The 20,422-nt window shown below is 42.3% G+C and overlaps 4 protein-coding genes across 6 annotated transcripts in view; 2 read left to right on the top strand and 2 right to left on the bottom strand.

Moving 5' to 3' along the window:
* Window positions 1-20,422, bottom strand: part of LOC126561246 (inositol 1,4,5-trisphosphate receptor) — a 437,037-nt gene that overhangs the window by 77,540 nt on the left and 339,075 nt on the right. The gene's annotated exons all lie outside the window — the stretch shown is intronic.
* The window catches only part of LOC126561609 (protein wech), a 374,746-nt gene that overhangs the window by 113,979 nt on the left and 240,345 nt on the right, over window positions 1-20,422 (top strand). The window lies entirely within an intron of this gene.
* LOC126563378 (programmed cell death 6-interacting protein) overlaps window positions 1-20,422 on the bottom strand; it is a 292,351-nt gene that overhangs the window by 204,580 nt on the left and 67,349 nt on the right. The window lies entirely within an intron of this gene.
* Window positions 15,633-20,422, top strand: part of LOC126562073 (synaptic vesicle membrane protein VAT-1 homolog-like) — a 39,170-nt gene continuing 34,380 nt past the window's right edge. Inside the window, exon 1 of the mRNA XM_050218484.1 lies at window positions 15,633-15,993. Coding sequence (XP_050074441.1) covers window positions 15,662-15,993 — 332 coding nt within the window. The 5' untranslated portion in view covers window positions 15,633-15,661. The remainder of the gene's footprint in view (window positions 15,994-20,422) is intronic.

The raw sequence follows: 20,422 nt of genomic DNA, 5'->3' as shown, positions 1-20,422 counted from the left end.
TCACCAATGTGCAAAATGCATCCACACAAGTGCATTGGAAACGGAACTGCCTTAACATCATTTACATTACAACATTAGCTTGCACTCGTCGCCATGATTACCGGTGCGTTTCGCCCCGTCATGTTTGTGGGTGTGCATGTGCGCGCATTTGTGTTTGCATTTGCAGACGTACAGTTGCGCCTGAGCACATCCAAGCTGCATCTCATTTCACATTTGCCATCATAAATCAAACTCTCTGGACACCATTCTTTTCTGCTTTTGGTTGCTATGTGTACACTGCAGCAGACGGCGAATGTGTGTGTGTGCGTGAGAGTGTGAACGATGTTCAGAGGACGCCAGGACTTCAGGGCGTAGTGTGGAGGACGACACAAATATGGTTATAGGACCATGATGAAGGGGAAAAGTGGCGAGAATGACGAATGAGACAAGTACCGGGAATGCTCTGGAAACTCATGGGTTAACAAAACTCAGGAAGTAGATTTATGGCGACAAGTGGAAATCGTACGTGTTTCCTCACGCATTATTGCTGGCGGTTTGCTGAAACTGTTGGAGAAATGAAGTTGATTGTGCAGAGGGAGATGATCAATTTCGTTCACGTGGGCTGGTTGACAGTTGCAGTGAAGTGTTGTACTGCCTTGTGCTCCATTTTATTTTTCATATTCACTGAATATTTTTTAAATATCGGTTTTGAATTGGTTTTAATATTATTGGAACGTTCCTCGCAGTAGTGAGGATTGATTATCCAAGTAAGTGGTCTCAGTAAATCGAATAAGACATTCGATGTGCAGGTCGTAAAGCCGATAAGAAGCGGAAGATAGTTCCTGTCTGATAAAGGCATTATTAAAACTCGCAGCAATTAAATCCCTATCGCAACATCCAATTTGAAAGCATGTCCTTGATCGGGAGGCCGGCGCTCGTGGTCAATTTCCGCCTCAATTACGCCAACGCCAATCACGGTGCGTCCTTTCACTTTGTAAGAATAACAACATCGCGGCCTGAGTCCTGATGAGGATGGCGCCAATGTTTGTAGCAATATGCAAGCAGTGTGTCCGTCCGTCGTGACGTTAGCAACGATCCAAATCCTTACCATATGGCGGTGTGTGGGCCGCGGATCCTGGCGCTGGCGTCCATTTTCGCAAAACCTAAAACGTTGTGCAAAAGCGCTCGCTTGTTGTGCGACTGCGCGGCCGGGGTCTGCTGAAAAGGGGGGCCCATCGTATAGCGCCCACGCCCCCGGCAAGAAAGGGGGCTCGTGTCGTGTGTGTTGGACAAACGCAGGAGCAGATGCTGTTGCGCGCTCCACTGTCGAGACCACCTACGCGTGAAATCCTTCGATTACCATTACTATCGTATCTGGGCGAGAGAGAGGGTTGGCATTTGGAGGCTTGGTGGCTGGGTTGGTGGAGGAGAGGGATGGGGCGATGTGTGGTGTCCAGCTTTTGTGGTCTTCAAAATGGAGAGGGAGAGAGATTGATTGGGGCAAAGCGAACGAAACATGGAATTGAAAATCATCCTTCGGGAATAATGTGGTTCCATTGGAGTTCTCCGCGCTGAATTGCAAGCTCTTTAGTTTCATACTTTGGAAATTTCTGTATATTGTGAGACTCTATAAAGATTTCTTTGTAGTACCATAAGGTGTTTAATGGCGTTTATTGTAGCAGATATTTCAAATTTTTATAGATTTCCTACAATTATGCTATAATAAATTAGAGTTCTGGTTTTGTATGTGTTGTTGATGGAGAAGCAGCTAGAACTGTATCTTTTAAAAAAAGTAGTTAAAATTCGGTTTTGTTTCCACGTTTTTTTTTGAATTTATTAAGTATGAAGTGATTTATTTGAAGGATTGGATAGTATAATTGAATAGCTATACGGCCAGGCCATCCTACACGAATAAAATAATAATCTTAATTAGACAGGATATTAAAACCTTCATTAGTCCAACCCACCACTGTCATAGGACTGTTCTAATGTGCCTGAAAAATAAAGTTAATGCGTTTTTTTCTTAAATGGTTTTTTATTAGGCCAAATGAAGGTCATCACCTTGGAAGTAATCCCTTTCCGATACAATGCACCTCTTCCACCTCTTCTTCCACTCCTCGAAGCAGGTGGTAAACGCGGATGCTCTTGCAGGTGGAAAACGCGGAGCTTGTTGAACAGCCAGAATTCGGCTGGTGCCTAATCTGGCGAATACGGCAGTTGCGGAACAATATGGATGCCAGTTGTTGCGAAAAACTCCCTCAAAATGATGGCCGTATGAGAGGGAGCATTATCGTGGTGCAAAAACCAGCTGTTGTTTTTCCACAAATCCGGCCGTTTTTGCCGGATGGAGGTTCCGAAAGGTTTCGAAAGGACCTTTCGGAACCTCTATCTCCATCTCCAATCGTCCGAAAAATCGTCCGAAAGGACGATTTTTAACTACCAAATTCTTGATTTGGACGATGTGGGCGTTGTCAATCGAGGAGGATAGTCTCCCCGGACGGTCCTTGTCTTCGATCTTGTCACGGCCATTTTTCTTCAAAAAAGATTCTTCCTCAAAGGCTTTTTGTAACATTCGCAATGTTTTCGCAGCGTTTTTTTCATTGCGCAAACAAAATTTCATACATGCACGGATAAATGGATGAAAACACAAATTTCATACATGGATAAAAACACTTGGCTCCGAACACAAATTGTCACTCCTAAAAGTAAAAAAAAAAGTAGGGGGCTTCTTTTAGCGCGCGAAATTTAACAACCGATGTCATCTTACTTTTCGGACACAGTAGTCTATTTTCTAGAGATCTTTCTTAATCAATTTTGTTCTTTCAATGTTCTGAATGTTTCGCAGATTGTTGTAGATGACTTAGTTCTGATCTCTTACATAAACAATGCACATAAGATCATGAAAAAGTTTCTTTGTGTAGGATATGAAGTTGTAATTTAGATCAGGTTTTCTCCAAAACTTCTTAAATAACCGATTAAGCAGACGAACCTTACTGCAAACGAAGATAGTGGATTTTTCCGTTAATAATCACTTGACTATGCTTCTATCCACAATATAATAGAACTTGTTCTTGGATATCACATCGTTCACTCTTTCGCAGTGCTATGTGTCGATGAGTTATTTTGCGTATGAATTCCATTCCAGCAGGCTATAATGAAAGCATTTGCCAAACGTGTCCCACCGCCTGATGCAGGCTTTCATCACAATCGATTGCCATTGATGCCAACATTATACTCGTACTTTCCATATACACATTCAGATGTAATAAGAATGTTCGCTTTGTCTGTAAATATCTTCTCTGGGCGTAGAACGATTTGAAGATTTATTGAGGTATATGTACATTTTTTTCTGTCGCTCGTTCGTTCGTTCACTAGACTCGCAATCGCAAAATATTTGGGTCATTTAAGGCATTAAGAAGGAGGAGGAAGAAAATAAAACTACCACTCGGAACGCGCTTAATTCTGAAGCTGGCAAATCAATCCTCATGGGAAGAGTTGTTGCCTTTATTTTGGTGGTACGAAGGAAAGGGAGGATGAGCCTTGCGAGAGATGGCTACGGATGATTGAAATTAATATATCGTCCAGACGTATAGCGGCGCGTTGTGGGTCAGGTTTGAGTTTTCGGTTCAACCCATCCCCTTTCCGGCGGGTTGTTGCGGTAACCCGAAACAAACCAACTGTCTGTCCTGTGCAATGTCCCCTTTCGTGGTCAGTCGTTGTGTTTTGGACGTCGTACGGGATGTTCTTGCCAACGGTTTTTGTCCGTTAGTACCGCGTTACTCTTTGCTTTTCTTTTCTCACTTTAATGACTGCAATAAATTGTATTATATTGCTTTTTATCATAAGTTGGCTGCCCGACCGGGGGTCGGATGGTGAGTGTGAAAGTGAGTGGCGAATAACAGGCTTTGTAGAGCAGGGTAGAAGAGTTGTCAAGAACGTGTGACGCACTTCAGTGGGCGCAATTTGGAATGGTACATTACCGAGCAAGAAGTAATCGTGATTGCGGTGTGACATATTGCTTCGTACTGTCAAGTAGAGCAAACAATTGGTGCCTTAAGTGCATTGTTGTTTGTTGGTTTAATGCTTGGAAGTAGAAATTTTAATGCATTAAAGATTATAGCCTCGAAAAACGTATACATTTGAAATAATATAGATGAACAGGATATAGTTTTATATAATAATTGACATCCTTTTCACTCATTTCAGTGCAAATTGAATGTTTTGCTAACTATCCCAAAGTCGTATGGTCGTAGTTACATATTAACTAAGATAAAAAAAATTCTGCACAACGTGTAATCCTCGCAACACAGGCTTCCTCCAAAAAATTTGGTGCCGTGACCAGGATCCACTATGTTCGTTTAGATACAATGTATCCTCATGTAGGTTGACTATATGCGGTTGCAAATATGTATATGAGAAATGTTTAGGCACTTTTCGCTTCCTTTCTCTTTTATGTATGTTTATTTACCGGCTTAAAAAAGGTCTTCAACAATCATGCTCTGCATCAGGTTCTGGTGAAATCCCCAAACGGAAGATGGCTACAAATGAAACTTTTCCTTTCTGTGTTTCCTGATTTTGTTCCTGATGTGTTACACATTTCGCAGCGCAGGCCAATGTTACCATACAGACCTACTGCTTAATAAATTTCATTAATATCTGTCGCAGCAATTGCTCCGATGCATTCTTGACTTCGCTTCGACTGTGATCTTCAAGGGCCATCGCGGTGCAATGAGGCTCGTGGGGAAGGACAGCCAGAGTAGCATGTGTAAATTTGAGACAAGGAATGAAATAGGGTTAAGATTTCATCGCCATGAAGACGAAGGCCTTGCAAAACGTTGCCTGCAGATGTAGTCCGTTATGTTTCGTTACTTCAATGTGTCGTACGGCGAGTGTTGACATATTTAGCTTGCAGTAAGTTTTGATATTTGGATTTAATTTATGGAGTGATTTACATTGCATGAACTTTGTTAATGTTTAATTATAGTTGAATAAAGCAGACTTTATTTGTAAAATGTTTTACACAACTTTAAAATAATTCTTTTTCATTAATACCCGCAATAATAAGCCCAAACATCAACGCATTTTCTCTACTTTCTCTACTACTCTTCCGGCGAGGCTTTAGTTTTAAGGTTCCAGAGTTAATGTCTTTTTTTTACTCCTACACGCCTTTCATTTGTTTTCATTTCCATTATCATTACTTTGGACAATGGTATTAATCAATTTTCATAATAACAAGCCTCTAGCAGCTTCTACCCTCGCGGGGGTCGGTTTGGAAACGAAGAGCAACGAATGCACAAACATTTGTCCAACGTTTACGGCGATTTGTAAGAGAAAATCGCCAGCAAAAGCGGCCCATCATCCTAGGCGAACGATTTTCTTCGCCCGCCTTCTACTCCCTTCGATTAGGATCAGTTCGTGTGTCATGTCTGCGGATATGCGCGCGTCGTCGTTGGCTTGAAGGATTCCGCGTGGGAGGTAATTGAGGAAGGGGTAAACTCCACTTACTGCTGCTGGTCGCCCGCCCGGTGTTGTATTGCGTTGCGAAATGGGAAAAAGTTTCCCTCCTACCAAGCGATCCCGGGCCCGCAAGCGGTAATAAAGAAATTTTACAATAAAAGTCAGCAATTATCATCGTTTCCCGCTGTAAAACACATTCCGGTGCGCATACATATAGCGTTGGGCTCGTGCAGTTCGGCGGGTGTATCTCGCGCTGCGCTTCTGTTGCAGTTGCTGAGCTGCTGTGCTGCGTTTCGTTGCCACACGCGGCAAGAGGTTTGTACGTATCCGGTCGCGCGAGTATCGCCAACACGATCGAGGCACTCTTCTTGGTTTAGGTCGGTTCGGGAATATTTCCTTTGGTCGCTATTTTTTCGCACCTCATCCGCGACCGATGTGTAGTATGAATGTGAGGGAGTGTAGAGGTACAGAGGGCACAAACGATAATGCCGTTTGAAGTACGAAATGGTTCGCGAACAAGGCAAAACACGACGGCGATCGATCTGTCTTCTTTGATCTAGGCGAAATATTTTCTTTGTACACACAGAACAGGTTTGTGGTGTTCAAGAACATGTAAGCAAACAGCTAAAAGTAGTATAAGAGGGATGATTTATCATGGAGCTAAGTAGGGGAGCGCAGAGCAAGACGTTCGAGCAGTTTTAATGCTTTAAATTATTGCAGTGTAAAAATGTACGAGGAGTTTATACTACTGAAGTCAATGTTTTATCTCTAATAGTTGTTCAGACAGACGCTTAGGACTCCAGACAATTCATAATTCTAAGTCTTAGGGTGCAGCATCAAATTGGTGTTCAAGAAGGATACAACTACAAGGAAAGGACACTAGAAATTGAATTAGTAATTAGTTTTGGGATTGAATGTCCAGTCCCTAGCGTATAACAGTCTTAAAGTTAACAGTTTTATTGTAAAAATCCAATTAGTATCCGCATATAACATTTACACCTCATCTATGTTAAATGCTTCCTTTCAATTAGGAAAGCATTTACTTCAACTTTATGAATAATTTAAAGCATCCTCAGACAGACTCATTCCCAAGCGTCATGTGACAGTTTTACACCCTTTTAATAAACCATAAACCAGTCTTCCAGCGCAGCGGAAATACAGACAAAAACGATAAATTTTCTCTCAATTATAACCCATCACTTTACCCAATTTTATTGGTGTGTGTTTGATGTGTATGCATAGCGATGGTGTGTGACGATTGCTTCGCTCTGCCTACCGTCCGTCGAATCCTTTCGAAACCTAGCTTTTGCCTCCGAACATCAACGATTTGCGGAAGGCTTTACGAACCACGTTTGAGTGCAGTGTTGTATTTTTTTTATTAAGATACGTCAGCCAAAGAACCATGCATCGTTCGAGAAACAGGCGATCGTCACAAAGCGACAAAGCGAAACCACACGGAAAAATGGCGATGTGGAGAATAAATTCTCGCGCTGTTCGCTCGGGTTTGGCTGCAAATCGTTTCGCGTTCTGTTGTGCAGGAAAGGCGCAGAAATTAATTGGTTCTTAATGAATCATTCGTTGTGCGCCTTAATGGTGTATAATGGATCGCGTATTTAGGATGATTTAAGGACACAAGGGTAACAAGCATATTGAGAGGTTTTGTTGATGCATTCAAGCACACGGAATGGCAGGTTAAAATTTTTTATTCAATTTCGATTGTTTCTGGGTTAGTGTTAGTTGTCTCATTAGAATTTCTAAGCTTGCTGATAACACGTAGTTGGAAGACAGTCCTCTCTACGGAGGAATGGTACGGATGGGATTTAAATATCGATCCTGCCGTGTGAAGTCTGACACTGTTCAGTCAGTCAGTGACAGTTCATTCAATCTACATTTAGGGCACAATTAAAAAATAAAAATTAAAACCTCAACCACACCAGTTGTCCTAATCCAGACTGGAACCAACCCGTAAAGAAGAGGCCCCCTGCCAAATTGCTAACAATTCTTCTCCAGTCATTCAGGTAGTATGTGGTTTGGTGCCGAGAAAGTTCGCTTTTTCTTTCATTCCTTCAAAATAAGCATCATTTTCTTAATCGATCTTTCGCATATTCCAGTTTCCTTCTTCGCCTTTAAACCTTCTCTTCGCATTTCCATCCATTTGCACTTTCCTTTCCGCGTGAATGATGTGCTTTGGTGCGATTTTCTTTTCGCGGTTTGTTGTTTTGAGATAGGACGTTGCTGTTCGCAAAAAAATCCATACGATGTGGAGCATAATGGTGGTTCGATTTTTTTTTCTCGCGTCCATCATACACTTATGCGTCTTTATTCGCTTCCATCCGAAAGTTTTGCTTAGCTGGATTGGGGCCCAACCATCTATCACAATAAAAAAGCAAACAAAAAGGAAGGTAGGGAGAGAGAGAGAGAGAGAGAGAGAAAGAGAGAGAGAGAGAGAGAGAGAGAGAGAGCTTCTTACCATCATCCTAGTCGCAGAAGAAGAATACACCATAAACCGTTCGCTTCAATGTTGTTAATTTTGCAAACTTTAAATTGCCTTCGCGCTCCAACCATTCCAGCTTCCTTCTTAGCGTTTGATCGTTTTGTGTAAAAAAAGGCCCTATGGTAAATGGTATGTATCTAGGTCTCTCTCTCTCTCTCTATTCGCGGTTCCTACCGGTTTTCGGTTTTCCTAGTCTCTCGTGTAATTGTGTACGATGGTGGTGGTTTGTGCAAATTCTCTGTAAATAAATACCTAATTTTTAGGATCGACAAGTGGGGCTTGTTGACCGTTAGAACCTTCGTCATGTCACGTAATTTCGGGACAACCTTCTTTTCCCATGTGTCCACCAGGTGCGACTGTTGGTTACCCTTTTTGTTTTTGTTTGGAGCTTGATTTTTATGCTCTCATGATTTTCCCACCTCCATCTGCGCTACCCTTTAATCACTTTGCAAGCTTGTGTCCGTTACCATGATGATGGAGTGAGTGTAGTTCGTTGGTCGTTGGCTGAAGTCGTGGCGCTGCTGTTTTCCGTTGACCTCAACATCGTTCCACCGTTCTCAAGTCCACATAATAATGATGAGCTCAGCGCGAGCATCTACTGCTGTTTAATGTGGAATGGTTAGTCCCGATGGTTTCACCGTACCCCTGTCGCCTGCTTCACCCTTCCAACTCCCAGCCCTACACCAGGTGTCCTCGTATTTTGATGTGAACCGTTTTTTTTTTTCTCTTCGGTTGCTGATAGTTTCTATTTTATTTGCTCTTTCTCATTTGAGGTTAGAGCCTGTTGGACCACACAACCAGAAAGCAGGATGAAATTTGCGGTTTTTTGTTTTATTGCTATTGCTGGATATTCGTTGCGAATTTTTTTTGCAGAAAAACAAATGAAAACCAAAAAATGACATCTAATTAGAAAGAATGTGTTTTCCGACGAGATATTATGGATAGTTGTTTCTTGAGCTTCTTAAATTTGGATGAGAAGCTTCTTAAATACGAATTGAACTTAATATGCCTGGGAAAATGGATTATTCCGGTCGAATCGGCCAATTGATTGAATGATACAGTTTTTTTTTTTCGTGTTGTTTCGTTTCGTGACGCTACAATAGTTTTCCTTTTTATTGCCCCATTCATTATGATATCAACCATTAAAGAGGTTAACATTTATAAATATAAAAATGCGGCAAGACCGAGTCAAGAGAAGTAAGAGTTCTTGTGCGGTGTGTGGAAACGACAGAGGAGTAAAAACAACCATGATGAAGCCGCACCATTAATGACTTAATTATTTCGATCATATTTTGTATCAATCATCATCAACGGATCAACGAGTGGTTCGCCAGTTTGTTGTGGTTTTGTTTTCGGGTGTATGGTTGTTCTCGTGTTCAGTCAGCGTTCGGTTTATTAGGATGCGTTTCTCACTATTCATTATGAGTTGGGTGGTTTTACTTTTCCCATGGAAACATGATATTATATGGTGTTGTGATACTACGTTTCGATTGGTTTTCCAATGATGTTACGGTGTGTTTATATGACACCGATAATATTGTGTGTTAGGTCACTGAGTTATAATTTTATGATTTCATTTCGCTGTATGTAAATCCATACGCCTCTATCGCACTGAATGTTGGACAAATTGCATGGTAAAATTATAGCAACTTTAAAAAGGAAACACGTTCTCGTAGTATCAATTTGAATTCTCATAATAGAGGAGAATGGCTTCTCTTTTTGTAGCCCGGATGGCTTCACAAAGCGTGCGTTGGAGTAGGAAATTTCCCATAAGAATAGAAAAATCATCTGTGATAAGCTATAAATGGGACACGGTTTGCATCTGTAATGCTCGCTGAACATTTCCCAATTTTACGCAGAAGCCCTAGCAAAGGCACGGTTTGGGGTTTTTTTTTGGGATGCAATAAGGGAGCGATAAAATAATGGTTTTACGTGAGTATATTTCCCAATATGGTTGACCTTTGGCTGATAAAAAAGGCGGAAAAACATGGCTATTTTTTATTTCGAAGGTATTTTGGAAAAAGCTTATTATGATTTTAGGGAAAATTTAAGGCTGAAGTACTTTAGTATAACACGCAATATTTTTATTGTCATATATCATATTTGTAATTTTTGGTATGTAAGGCTCTTTCCATCAACATTCTACCAGCCTTTTACTGTAGCTTGATAGGAATCGAAAAAATAGCATCATCAAAAAATTGCTCGCAACGTAACACAACATACTCCCAGCTTTCTTTCCCTCGTTACTAGCTTGTCGTCATTTTCCACAATAAACCACCAGTCCTAACCTAGCCGGCGTGCACGAGATATCTGTTCGGGTGTGTGTACTATCTCTACAGCACGGTATGTGTGCGTGTCGATTTCTTTTTTAGCTTTTCCACGCTCATGGAACAGTGAAAAATAAATAATACACACCGCCAATTTTCTCCACGTTGCGTTAACAACATTCCAACACATTCCTCGTCTTCATCTCTCTTCGATGTTGGTGGTTTGTTGTGTTTTTTCTCTCGTCAGTGTTTGGCTTTCCAGTCGGTTACATAGTAGCAGATCAGTAGCAGTACTAAAGTGGTGCAGATGTGTAATTGCCTCAACACTAAGTAGTTAACTTATTACTTGTTTTTTTTTTTTTTTTTTGGTTGTTTCTACTGACCCAGTCAGGGGTGGGGATAGAAAGGAAAATATGTGTGTGGAAAATTGGAGCATCATTTAGCGGAGTTTCCTTTTCTCCCTTCCCGCCAGAAAACGAAGAGAAAAGTTTGCAATATGGTCTTTTAATGTGTCAAATGCCTTCAAGCTGTGTAGTAAGCTTTTGGGATGGCTCGTGACATTAAAATTTTGAATTGTTACATTTTCAAAGTTTTTTTTCAGGGTCGTTCTTCGACACATTGATGTGTATGACCGTTTCCGTCTCAATACAAACATACCTCTTGCGCTATCCGTTAGAGTGGATGTTTTTGTTTTGCTGATGCACAACCTGCACAACACTCCACACACTTGCTGCTCTGGAGCACCCGTTTGTCCTTGTTGGGGTTTGAGTGCGAACGCTTTTCCCGCTCGCACCAGCAGCACCAACGTACGCTACACGAATGTGTTACACTTGACGAACTGCCGAACTGAACCGTGACCGATGTGTGTGTAATATGGTTTAGTAAAGGGGGGGGGGGGGGGGTTATGGGGTGGATGAATTGGGACAAACGGGGATGAAGTGGGGGACAAAAAACAAAAACAAAAGCTCCGATACGCACCACGCGCGCTTATCGACATTGACTTTGAAAATGAAAACGAGTCGTGTGGCGACTTGCCCTCGCAGTCTCTTGCTCCACTGGCGGATTTCCGTTCCGTTGCGAACGGTTTTGGTGGAAAAGTTTTTCAAAGATGATACTTTTGTGGCAGCAATTGCATGGATGGACCCCGCCGCCTTCCATTCCGCATGTCATTTGTGATGTCCGAATCCCTTGAGGGGCGGCCAAGCAGCAGAAGGTGGATTGATGTATTTTTATGTTTACCAGTTCGTTGATTTGTGTAGCAGTTTGATATGGGAAAGAGCGACACACGGGGGGAGAAAGAGGGAGAGAGAGGATCGATTGCTACGGATTGCTGCTGGTGACAGCTTTCGAGTGGGAATGCAATCAATATGAACAGGATGGGTGAGCAGAGGCAGCATAATGAAGAGTAGCAAGTGTACTTTCATCCTGACACGCTCAACGTGGAAAAACAACTTCATCACACACCGAAAGTGGGAAGGATATTCTGTAGAGTGGACACTTTTTTTTGCCAATACGGGGTAGCCCCATGGATCCAATTGGGCAGTGTACTCGACAACTGGTGACATGTGCTCGACGTCGTATTTGACATGTGGTCTGGATGTTGAAGTGTCCATTGAATCTGCGCAAGTACAGTAACGCGATTGTGGAAAATGGCTCCTGAAAAAGTTTGCAATAAGTACGAGCGAATAAATTTGGTTTGTGTTTTTGAATTGGCATCGGATATTAATTTGTCGCATTTTTTTGTGCCCCCCGGTGTATATGTTGGAACTTATATGAGACATCAACTTTATTTAATAGGGCTGATTATCTCTTACAAACGTCTCAAGACAAGCTTGTCAATACAAACGAAAAAGAAATTTGCATTATGAAACCATTTTTGTGACAGGCAAGTTTCGTTAAGAATTTTTTTTTCGTTAAACCTTCAAAATCAGTCTGTCAAAGTGATGAAACTAACAAAAACAAAATCAAAAGTGTAAACAAAGCGTTCTTGTTGAGAAGATGTTTTGCGTTGTAGTTGATGTACAGGATATCAAAATGATGTTTTTAAAAATCATGTGAGTAATTATAGCAGCAAGATGCCTGAGGATATTTTTTTCTCCCGTTGTGGCATCCTTGGCTTATTGAATAATAATACTCACATTTTGATTAGAACTGCTTAAGAAAACGAACTGGAAACACACACAGGAACCAGTGAGTTTGGCGCCTTTCCGTTTCGAACAGCTGACGGGAAACAGTTTGACAAATATGAGTCTCCGTTTGTGTTAGAGAATACAAATTCGTGGCAGTGTACTTGTAAGTTCGCCTTTCGTAAAGTTTTTTTTTAACAGACCAACCAAATGGCTGTCATAATAGGAATCTTCCGTTTTTGACAGCTTGTCTTGACAATTTGTATGTGGAAATCAGGCCTAATATCTATGAAATTCTCCAAGGTAGCTCATTTGGTGACGAAGATTGCTCAGGAAGAAGAGAAAGGACAACGGCAGTACTGCTGCCTCAATGATCCATTGCGAATTAGAATTCATTGCACTTTTCTGGGTTTATCTTTTGATTGAAATGGAAGCTTACAACCGCATCTGAAAATTTTTTTTTTTAGGCCACCAAGAACTATGAGGTGTGTGTCTCAAAAAGCGGAGGAATGCTGACGATCTGAGTTGATCCAGAGCGTGCGTTACTTTCGATTGATCTGAAATAAAAAATTAAGCTATTTTTTATGTGTTAAAAACAGCTTGTTGCTGCAAACTGTTGATTCGTTGAATTCAACTAGAAACCCTCGGGATGTTAGTGCCGCTTCCGCCAAGCTCCATCTCCAGATGTTTCCGAAGCATAAAAAGCGGGCCATTAATTGAATTGTAGGCAACACTAAACATCAGAACGTTGTTCCTTCGTTTAAAGCGTTTAAAAAATCTCTTTTCAGAATTCAGACAAGACCAGCGAAGCCTTAACCATGTGCTGCACCCAAAGTGTGTAATGAGTAAAGTCAATTTGCATAATTTGGGCGAGGGCAAATGGTGCGTTATTAACGCTCAACAACAGTTCAGGACTCGGCTCGCTTCGTCTCGCTTCCCAGATATCCCTCCCGTGCCTAAACTAAAGGTTTTAGTTGAGCTTATCAACCCTCCCCAATGGGGGAGAATTTCGAGTTTTTGGTGAACCCTGCGCGGCGCCCTGCCCAATTACCTCCAAAATTACATTCCCTTTTGCTACTATCGGACAAAGTGGGATGTACCATTTTGGTTCCGATGGCCTATGGCGACCGTATCGTCATCGTACAGCACAGTTCCACTGCACTGCTGTCATTTTTCGTCTCCACCATTAAGTTACTTGTTTCCTCCTCTCGTTCCATGGTGTTGGCGAGTTGGGGATGATTTTGTTCCATTTTCTGACGTACAAGTTGCCATTTTTGGATGCTGCACAGGTTAAGAAAAGGAAGAGAGGGTCTGTACTTGTGTCGTGAAAGAATCTGTCTTTGTAGAGTCGTGAACGAATCTTCAAGGCTCTCCAAACTCTCGAGAGTGTGAGGTATTGCGCAAAATGGCAATTGCAAAAAAGGACCACCAGCTCGGTTCCAGTACATTAAAGAAGTCCTCTTTTGCGTCTCTAAGCATAACGGTAATGACTGGTTGTCGACTTGGTGGTGGTGCTATTGAAACATTCAGCGGTGAATATCAAATTATCGCTATGGCAACAGAAGCAGCATAGCTCGGGAAAAGCTTTTCTCGAGGCCTGCCAAAGTCGGGTAGCGAAAACCCAATTACGACGCTACATTGTAGTCAGTTTGCAATCGCCTTCTGCTCTCTTGGTCTCTTTCACGATCTAATGAAATGCTTGTGGGGATGATTAATGTTATTTTGTCGATTTTCCGAGGTCGATTGTGGGACCAAGGAGCACGTTTTATATATTTCGATTTCGATTTTTGTACGTTCAAAACATATGTCACAAACCAAACCAAACATATGTCATAAGGCAAACAATGACATGTTTTATGCTTTGATATGTTTAACATTCAACTGGGAATGCAATCTGGGCCTCGTTTTGTAAAAAAAAGTATAAATATTTGAATGTTTGCCTATTATTTATTAGCATACAAATATTGAATCATTTTATTTTCCTAACTGGAGGAGCAGAATTTGATAAGAAATCACGAAGAAATATTACTCTTCCCCAAAGTAAATGACCGAACTTATGATGAAAAGAAATTGATGCCATTTTTTCCCCCCGCTTAAACGGAGGCGATAAATATCTTTGGTAGCATTACTCCATTAAAGGAAGAACCCATCTATCGTCATGTAAAAGCAAAGATAGCGATCGTAAGAAGATCCCATTCGTTTCGGCGTGCTCGTTGGCGGAACGTACGCGACACCTTCATGAAATACCACGATTTGGTTGCCCCCCCCCCCCCCCCCCCCCTGTTTTTCCTGTTTTTGTCCTGTGAACCGAAATTCGGGAGTTTGGTTGCTCTGCCACTTCCCCGCTCTAAACGAACATGATGTTCGTACACGTTCCGCTACTGCCTTGTGCTGAACGTACTCAGACGCGCATACCTTCGCCCCAGCCAGCAAAAAAAGCAAGAGATCATTTTTAATGAGCTGCCATTTTGCTTTTTCCGGCACACCCCGTACCTCCCGTCGTACAAGTTGAGAGTACCGTGAAAACTTGGTCATAGTTTTCACTCTCTTCGTCGCCTTGATTGTCTCATTTGGAGGTTTAGTTTTTGTGCCAGCCGCACGCCATGGTTGGTAAGGACAGGATATAATACATCTTCACATTTCCAGGCACTCGCGCACGTTGTGCAGGTGCTGGCTGTTTCTCTACGTTCTGGAAGCGATGCAGAGGAACGACGGAATCGTTTGCTTTGTCTTGTCGTTTATAAATATTTACATCGGCTAGGGGATGGAATAGGCGGAAGACGTAAGACGGCGGAACTGAGACCTGTGTTGAGTAGTAACAGCAGCAGCATCCATTTGGCATCTTTAGGATCTGTTCTGGTCTTGTGCTGTTCATTTTCCAGTCCTTCAGATGGCGGAGGTCGCTCGAATGTTGGCAATTGCTTACACGCGGGAAATGAGTTTTTTATGTGCTGGAACTGTGTTCTTGGAAGACGTCACGAGAAAATTATATTTTCCATGTACACTCACACGGCAGCTCTCGTCTTTGTTCTTTATCGTTCTAAGTCACTGCAAGGTTGTGTGATTCTTGAAGATTTCCTTTAGAGGTCCCGAATGTTAAGAGGGGAAAATGTATTGGTTGTCTCATGGATCTGTTCACCAAACTGTCTCTTCGCTGGTATCTTGGTAGCCACCGTCCGAAACCATTGATTGATAGATATTTATTAAAATAGGATGCCATGATCTCAATTGTACGTACCGCTCACTAATGTCCGGTTCGTTTTTTCTATTCTTTTACAGACGTCGCCACTCCGTTACCTTTCTTAAGCAAAAACCCTTTTTAACGCATAATCAGCAAGATGACTGAAACCACAGAAGCACCAGTCGTTGCACAGACCGCCGAAACGAAGACACCGTCGCCCACGACCGAGACGGCAGTCGTGACGCCGGCAGAGAACGGTCATGCCGAGGGCGGCGATGCGAAAGTGGCCGCCGCTGCGGGCGAAGAACAGACCAATGGCGGTGCGACCCCGGACGAGAAGGCCAAGGCCGAGGAGAAGAAGGAGGACCCACCGAAGGAGATGCGCGCGGTCGTGCTGACCGGTTTCGGTGGTTTCAAGAACGTGAAGATCCTGAAAAAGCCCGAACCGTCGCCCCAGGCCGGCGAGGTGCTGATCCGCGTCAAGGCATGGTAAGTAATTCACCACCGAAATGTGCCGTGGCGCATCAGTGCGGCGAGATTGTTAATTAAGAACTGTGCGTTAAACAAGGGGAGACTTTGATGGTGATGATGGGGATAACTTGAGCGTATTTTGGAAAATTTCAACTTAAAAAATGAAACAAAAACCGAAAGATCAGACATCTCTAGGGGTCTAGAGTGTCGAAGCGGTCAGACGTGGGTTTTCTTGAGGGCTTTCTAAATTGGAACAGAATATAAAGGGAGAGCGAGATAGAGAGCGAGGAGAATAAGGTAGAGCCTTCAATTCGGGGGAGAATTCGTCTTTATTGAAAGTTTGTTCTCTTGCTTGCTTGTATGCATTCCGCTCGTCCCTGCTGCAAAATTATATCCAACGGAAAACAGAATGATGTGCGACAATTCTTCCCTTCGTTTCAAGCTGAGACACGATATCTCCCGGGAGGGACACTAAATTGGACACCTTATCTGCTCCATCTATCTACATCGTTGAAGCGTGAATTTGATGATTTTCGAGTGTCGAATTTACGGCAGAAGAAGGGTTTCATTCTCCGTACGAGGCCTTGTTGCGCCTGATCAGTCGTGTTTGATCTTCTGATCGAAGCGATTGAAAGGCACGAAATAGAGAGGTTGGAGGAATTTTACATTAGTATTGCGCTCTTGAGAGCCCAATAATAATGTAAAATTGCATGTTTGAAGCAAGAAAATCTTGAAATTGTTTTCGGAATGTAAGAATTAATGCCAAAGAATTAGAAATCAAATGGCAAAAAATGTTCTCTATTGTCCATGAGACGAGACATGATTTATTTCTCATGTTACGAATCGATATCTTCTTCCGTATGAAATTTCCCTAGAATTTATAACCATTTCATCGCTGATAGAGTTATCACAGGCCCTGGTTCGTTCGATATTTGTCACACCCAGAAGGAATCCATAATCGTAAATCATGTTTTTATCACTTGTTGGCGCAGGCTTCTCTCCTACATGCGTCGAGCGCCGATATAAAGTTTCTCAAAAACCTCATCACTCCGGCATCTTGAAGCAGTGAAAATACGGCTCGTCACACACACACAGACCACATGTGCATCTTTTCTTATCGTCCTCTTTTGCTTCAATTTCGCTCCGCTTTTTTTGAGGGTAACACGGGAATACGGAAGAACGACCAAGAACAAGTGGCAGTGGCTGGTTTTGTGCGCTTGGTTCGGTTTATGATACATTTTTTTTTATGTGCAAACATTTATGATTCATGTTTTACGTCGACTGGTGAAAAAGGGGCCCTGCGTAAATACAGGGAGCAACTGCAAAGCGGTTCAAGCAGCAGTCGTAGTATTAGTGGTTTCTCAACGTGTTCCCAAACGTTGTGGGTTTTGTTGTGTATTGGAAAGGATTCCGAACCAGGATGTTGGCGGTTAAGAAACGAGTTCGTACGTTCGTACGATGGCGTTGGCGGCCCGGAGCGATGGTTGGGGGAAGGTTCGGAGATGTCCAAAAGCAGGTCCCGCAGCGAAGAAACTGCTGATAACAAGCAGAAGAACTGACGCGTTTTTCTGTGGCAGTGCAGTTGTTTGAGGGTCCGCTTTAGCCGAGAAGACAGAACAAGTAAAGGCTGCAGAGTATCGCAACACGTGCAATGCACATGTGAACTTCTTGTTTTTACTGCCCTGGGACGTATGAATTTTGTGTCGGTTGTACGAGCTTGATAGTTTTCTTTTGCCCCGAACGCAATGGACACGAGTGCTGCGCCATCTTAAAAACGCACCTTTGAGGATTCCTCATGTCATGTGGAGTTTGGCGCTGACTGAAAACAAGTACTGAATTTCGGCCCAAAATTTTAAGGGCAACATTTTTTGGGAACGTTGAGATGAAAGAATTGTTTGCCTGACAGATACTTGTGCCCGGTACTGATTTCTTGAGAGCAATTCGCGATGAGAAATATTGTAGTCTATAATTAAAGAACTTCTTGAAACCTATATGAAATAGGTGTTCTGAATTTGGTGTTGTTTTTCTTTCATCGGTAGAGCACTTGAAGTTTAAAAAGTTGATATTCGATTTCAGATTAGCAATAAATAGCTATCCGATTATAAAATGAATGTATATCGATATCGATATGTGTGCTGAGTTTCCATATCATGTGCTTTTATATCGTTAAAACTCGCGATATTTGACACTTGGTTCAATGACTAGCGAGGGAGCAATACAAGACGAGGCTGGTTCTCAACGTCATGGACGAAAGGCACATATCACTTGCTTTTGACCGAGAGAGGTGATGCATACTCCGATGATTGCAGTTCGTCAAAAGTTCCACCCTTTAAGGAACTCATAATGATAGCTTTTCTCCCAATTCTTTTTTTTTTACATCAAGACAAGAGACAGATCAGAGTTGTCAGATCAGTGTGGTGTGACTGTCAGTAGTGAGTTGGGTAGGTGGATTTTATGCAGTGGGAGGGGGGGGGGGGGGGGGGGAGGATTCACTTTTTGACAGACAAAACGAAACCAAAAACTGCCTGGCGAGGCATCAGCTTGGAAAGGCATGATCTTGAGAATGCCAACGACGATGATGCACTTGGTTCGTTCATTTCCCATGAAATCTGTCTGTGGTTCCGTGGATGGTTGTGCGCTCGTTGTGAGAGGGAAGTGTTATGTGTCACAGTGACAGAGGGAAGGTTTTGGTTACCGTTTGCTGTGACTTCAATGGATCCAGGTTAATGTTTTTTTCTGTATCTGAGATTTTGCTCAGCTTGTGGCCTGGCATTGATGTGATATGTGATTTCCGACGACTTGTCAAATGGGTGGAAGGATCGAAGAGAGATTGATTTCATACTTTATCCACACCTGACTTGCTTCATCTGCTGCGATCACACGTGCGTTTTTACTTCTTACTCATCACATGGAAATTGATCTCTTTCGCATGTGTTTTAGTGGAAAACGAACGGATTCTAAATGCTTTTTTAATGTGCAGGCGCAGTTTTGTTAGCAGCGTGTTTATATTAACGTGATTTATGGATACTGCTCTACTGGGCAGAGCTTCTGTAGATTTATTTTAAAGCCCAAGTTCCATTAAAAACTACCCTTCGGGGTCGTGTTTTAACGCTTTTTAAAAGCTTCACAATTTTTGTTTTGGTCGTTTTCATTAAAGGATGATTTTTTATATGTTTGAAATTATCATGCATCGTGAACTGATTCATTGATGAAAGTTTGGGAGGAGAAAGTGAAAAATAGATTTATTATGAAAATGTGTACTTTATAAAACCGCCTCACTTCGCAATCGAGGAGGAGGGTGTTGTATTTATGTTTTCGTTCAGTTTTCCTCCTTCGTGGAATTGAAAATAAAACTCAAAATGGCTTTAAATAAAATCGTAACGTCGTGGCTCTTGATATTCACCACACTGCGGTAGTGAGTAACGATCGAGAGTCATTATTTCCGGTGATAAATTCCGTCACAACGCAGTGATTTCATGTACGAAAAAAAAATTGTATTCACGTTTATCATCCTCTGTGTTTGGGCGGGTATGGGGTGTGAATCATTGATTAGCCACCGTTACACGATGGTTGGGCGCTTTGGACGGCGTCGAAGCTGCAATTAGCGTTGCAGTATTTCGATGACTGTCATGCAATGCGCTCGATGCGAGTGTCAACTGCGCCATTATATTTGTATGGCGCAAGTGATATCTTGAACGCGCGGTACCAACACGACAGAGCAGAACCACTTGTGGGGGATGAAACGTCGACCGAAGTGTTTTGTGTACAATGTGCTCGATCGTGCACCATTGTGCCGGAGGAATTTGTCATGGGATTTACAATAAATCACAGACGCGGCAAGGTTAGGTGCGAGCCCTTTTTGTATTGTGTAATTGAGAACGTGAGCCAGAACGGGGCATGCCGATGGTGTGCAGCAGTCGGCGATGACGGTGAGAGACTACCAAAACTCGTCGTCACCGTTGTCGTTGAACAGTCTTACGCTTATCGACAAGATATTAATATTCCACGCGTATGCAGCTTTAGCGTTAGGCAAATGCGGGGTGAATTATGGTTACGGTATGAGCACTTAGTTCCGGTGTTGGAATGTAAGGAATGCAGAAGAATTCTTCCTTGTTTGTAAGTCGAGGAATTCTTCAAGAAGGTCCAATCGCCAGTGAGATGAAAATTAAATTGATGTAAGAACGAATTAAAAATATTATATAATTTTACATGCATGCACAAAAAAGCAAACAAAATGTTAAACCTTTTAGCAAGCATCTTAGACCATTAACTTCATCACACTGTGCACTTCTTCACGTCAAGGTGCCTAATGGACCGTTACATCTCACGTACAATCAACACGTTGGACAGCTACCTACACTCGGTAGGAAATACTTTCCTCATCAACCTGTCCATCTTCCAGAGCTCAGAAGTCGTCAGATCAGATTAGTGTCCAACTGCATGCACG

The sequence above is a fragment of the Anopheles maculipalpis genome, chromosome 3RL (genome assembly GCF_943734695.1).
Source record: "Anopheles maculipalpis chromosome 3RL, idAnoMacuDA_375_x, whole genome shotgun sequence".
Taxonomy (NCBI): domain Eukaryota; kingdom Metazoa; phylum Arthropoda; class Insecta; order Diptera; family Culicidae; genus Anopheles; species Anopheles maculipalpis.
Note: the sequence above shows the minus strand (reverse complement) of the source record. Positions and strands in the feature narration are given on the sequence as shown.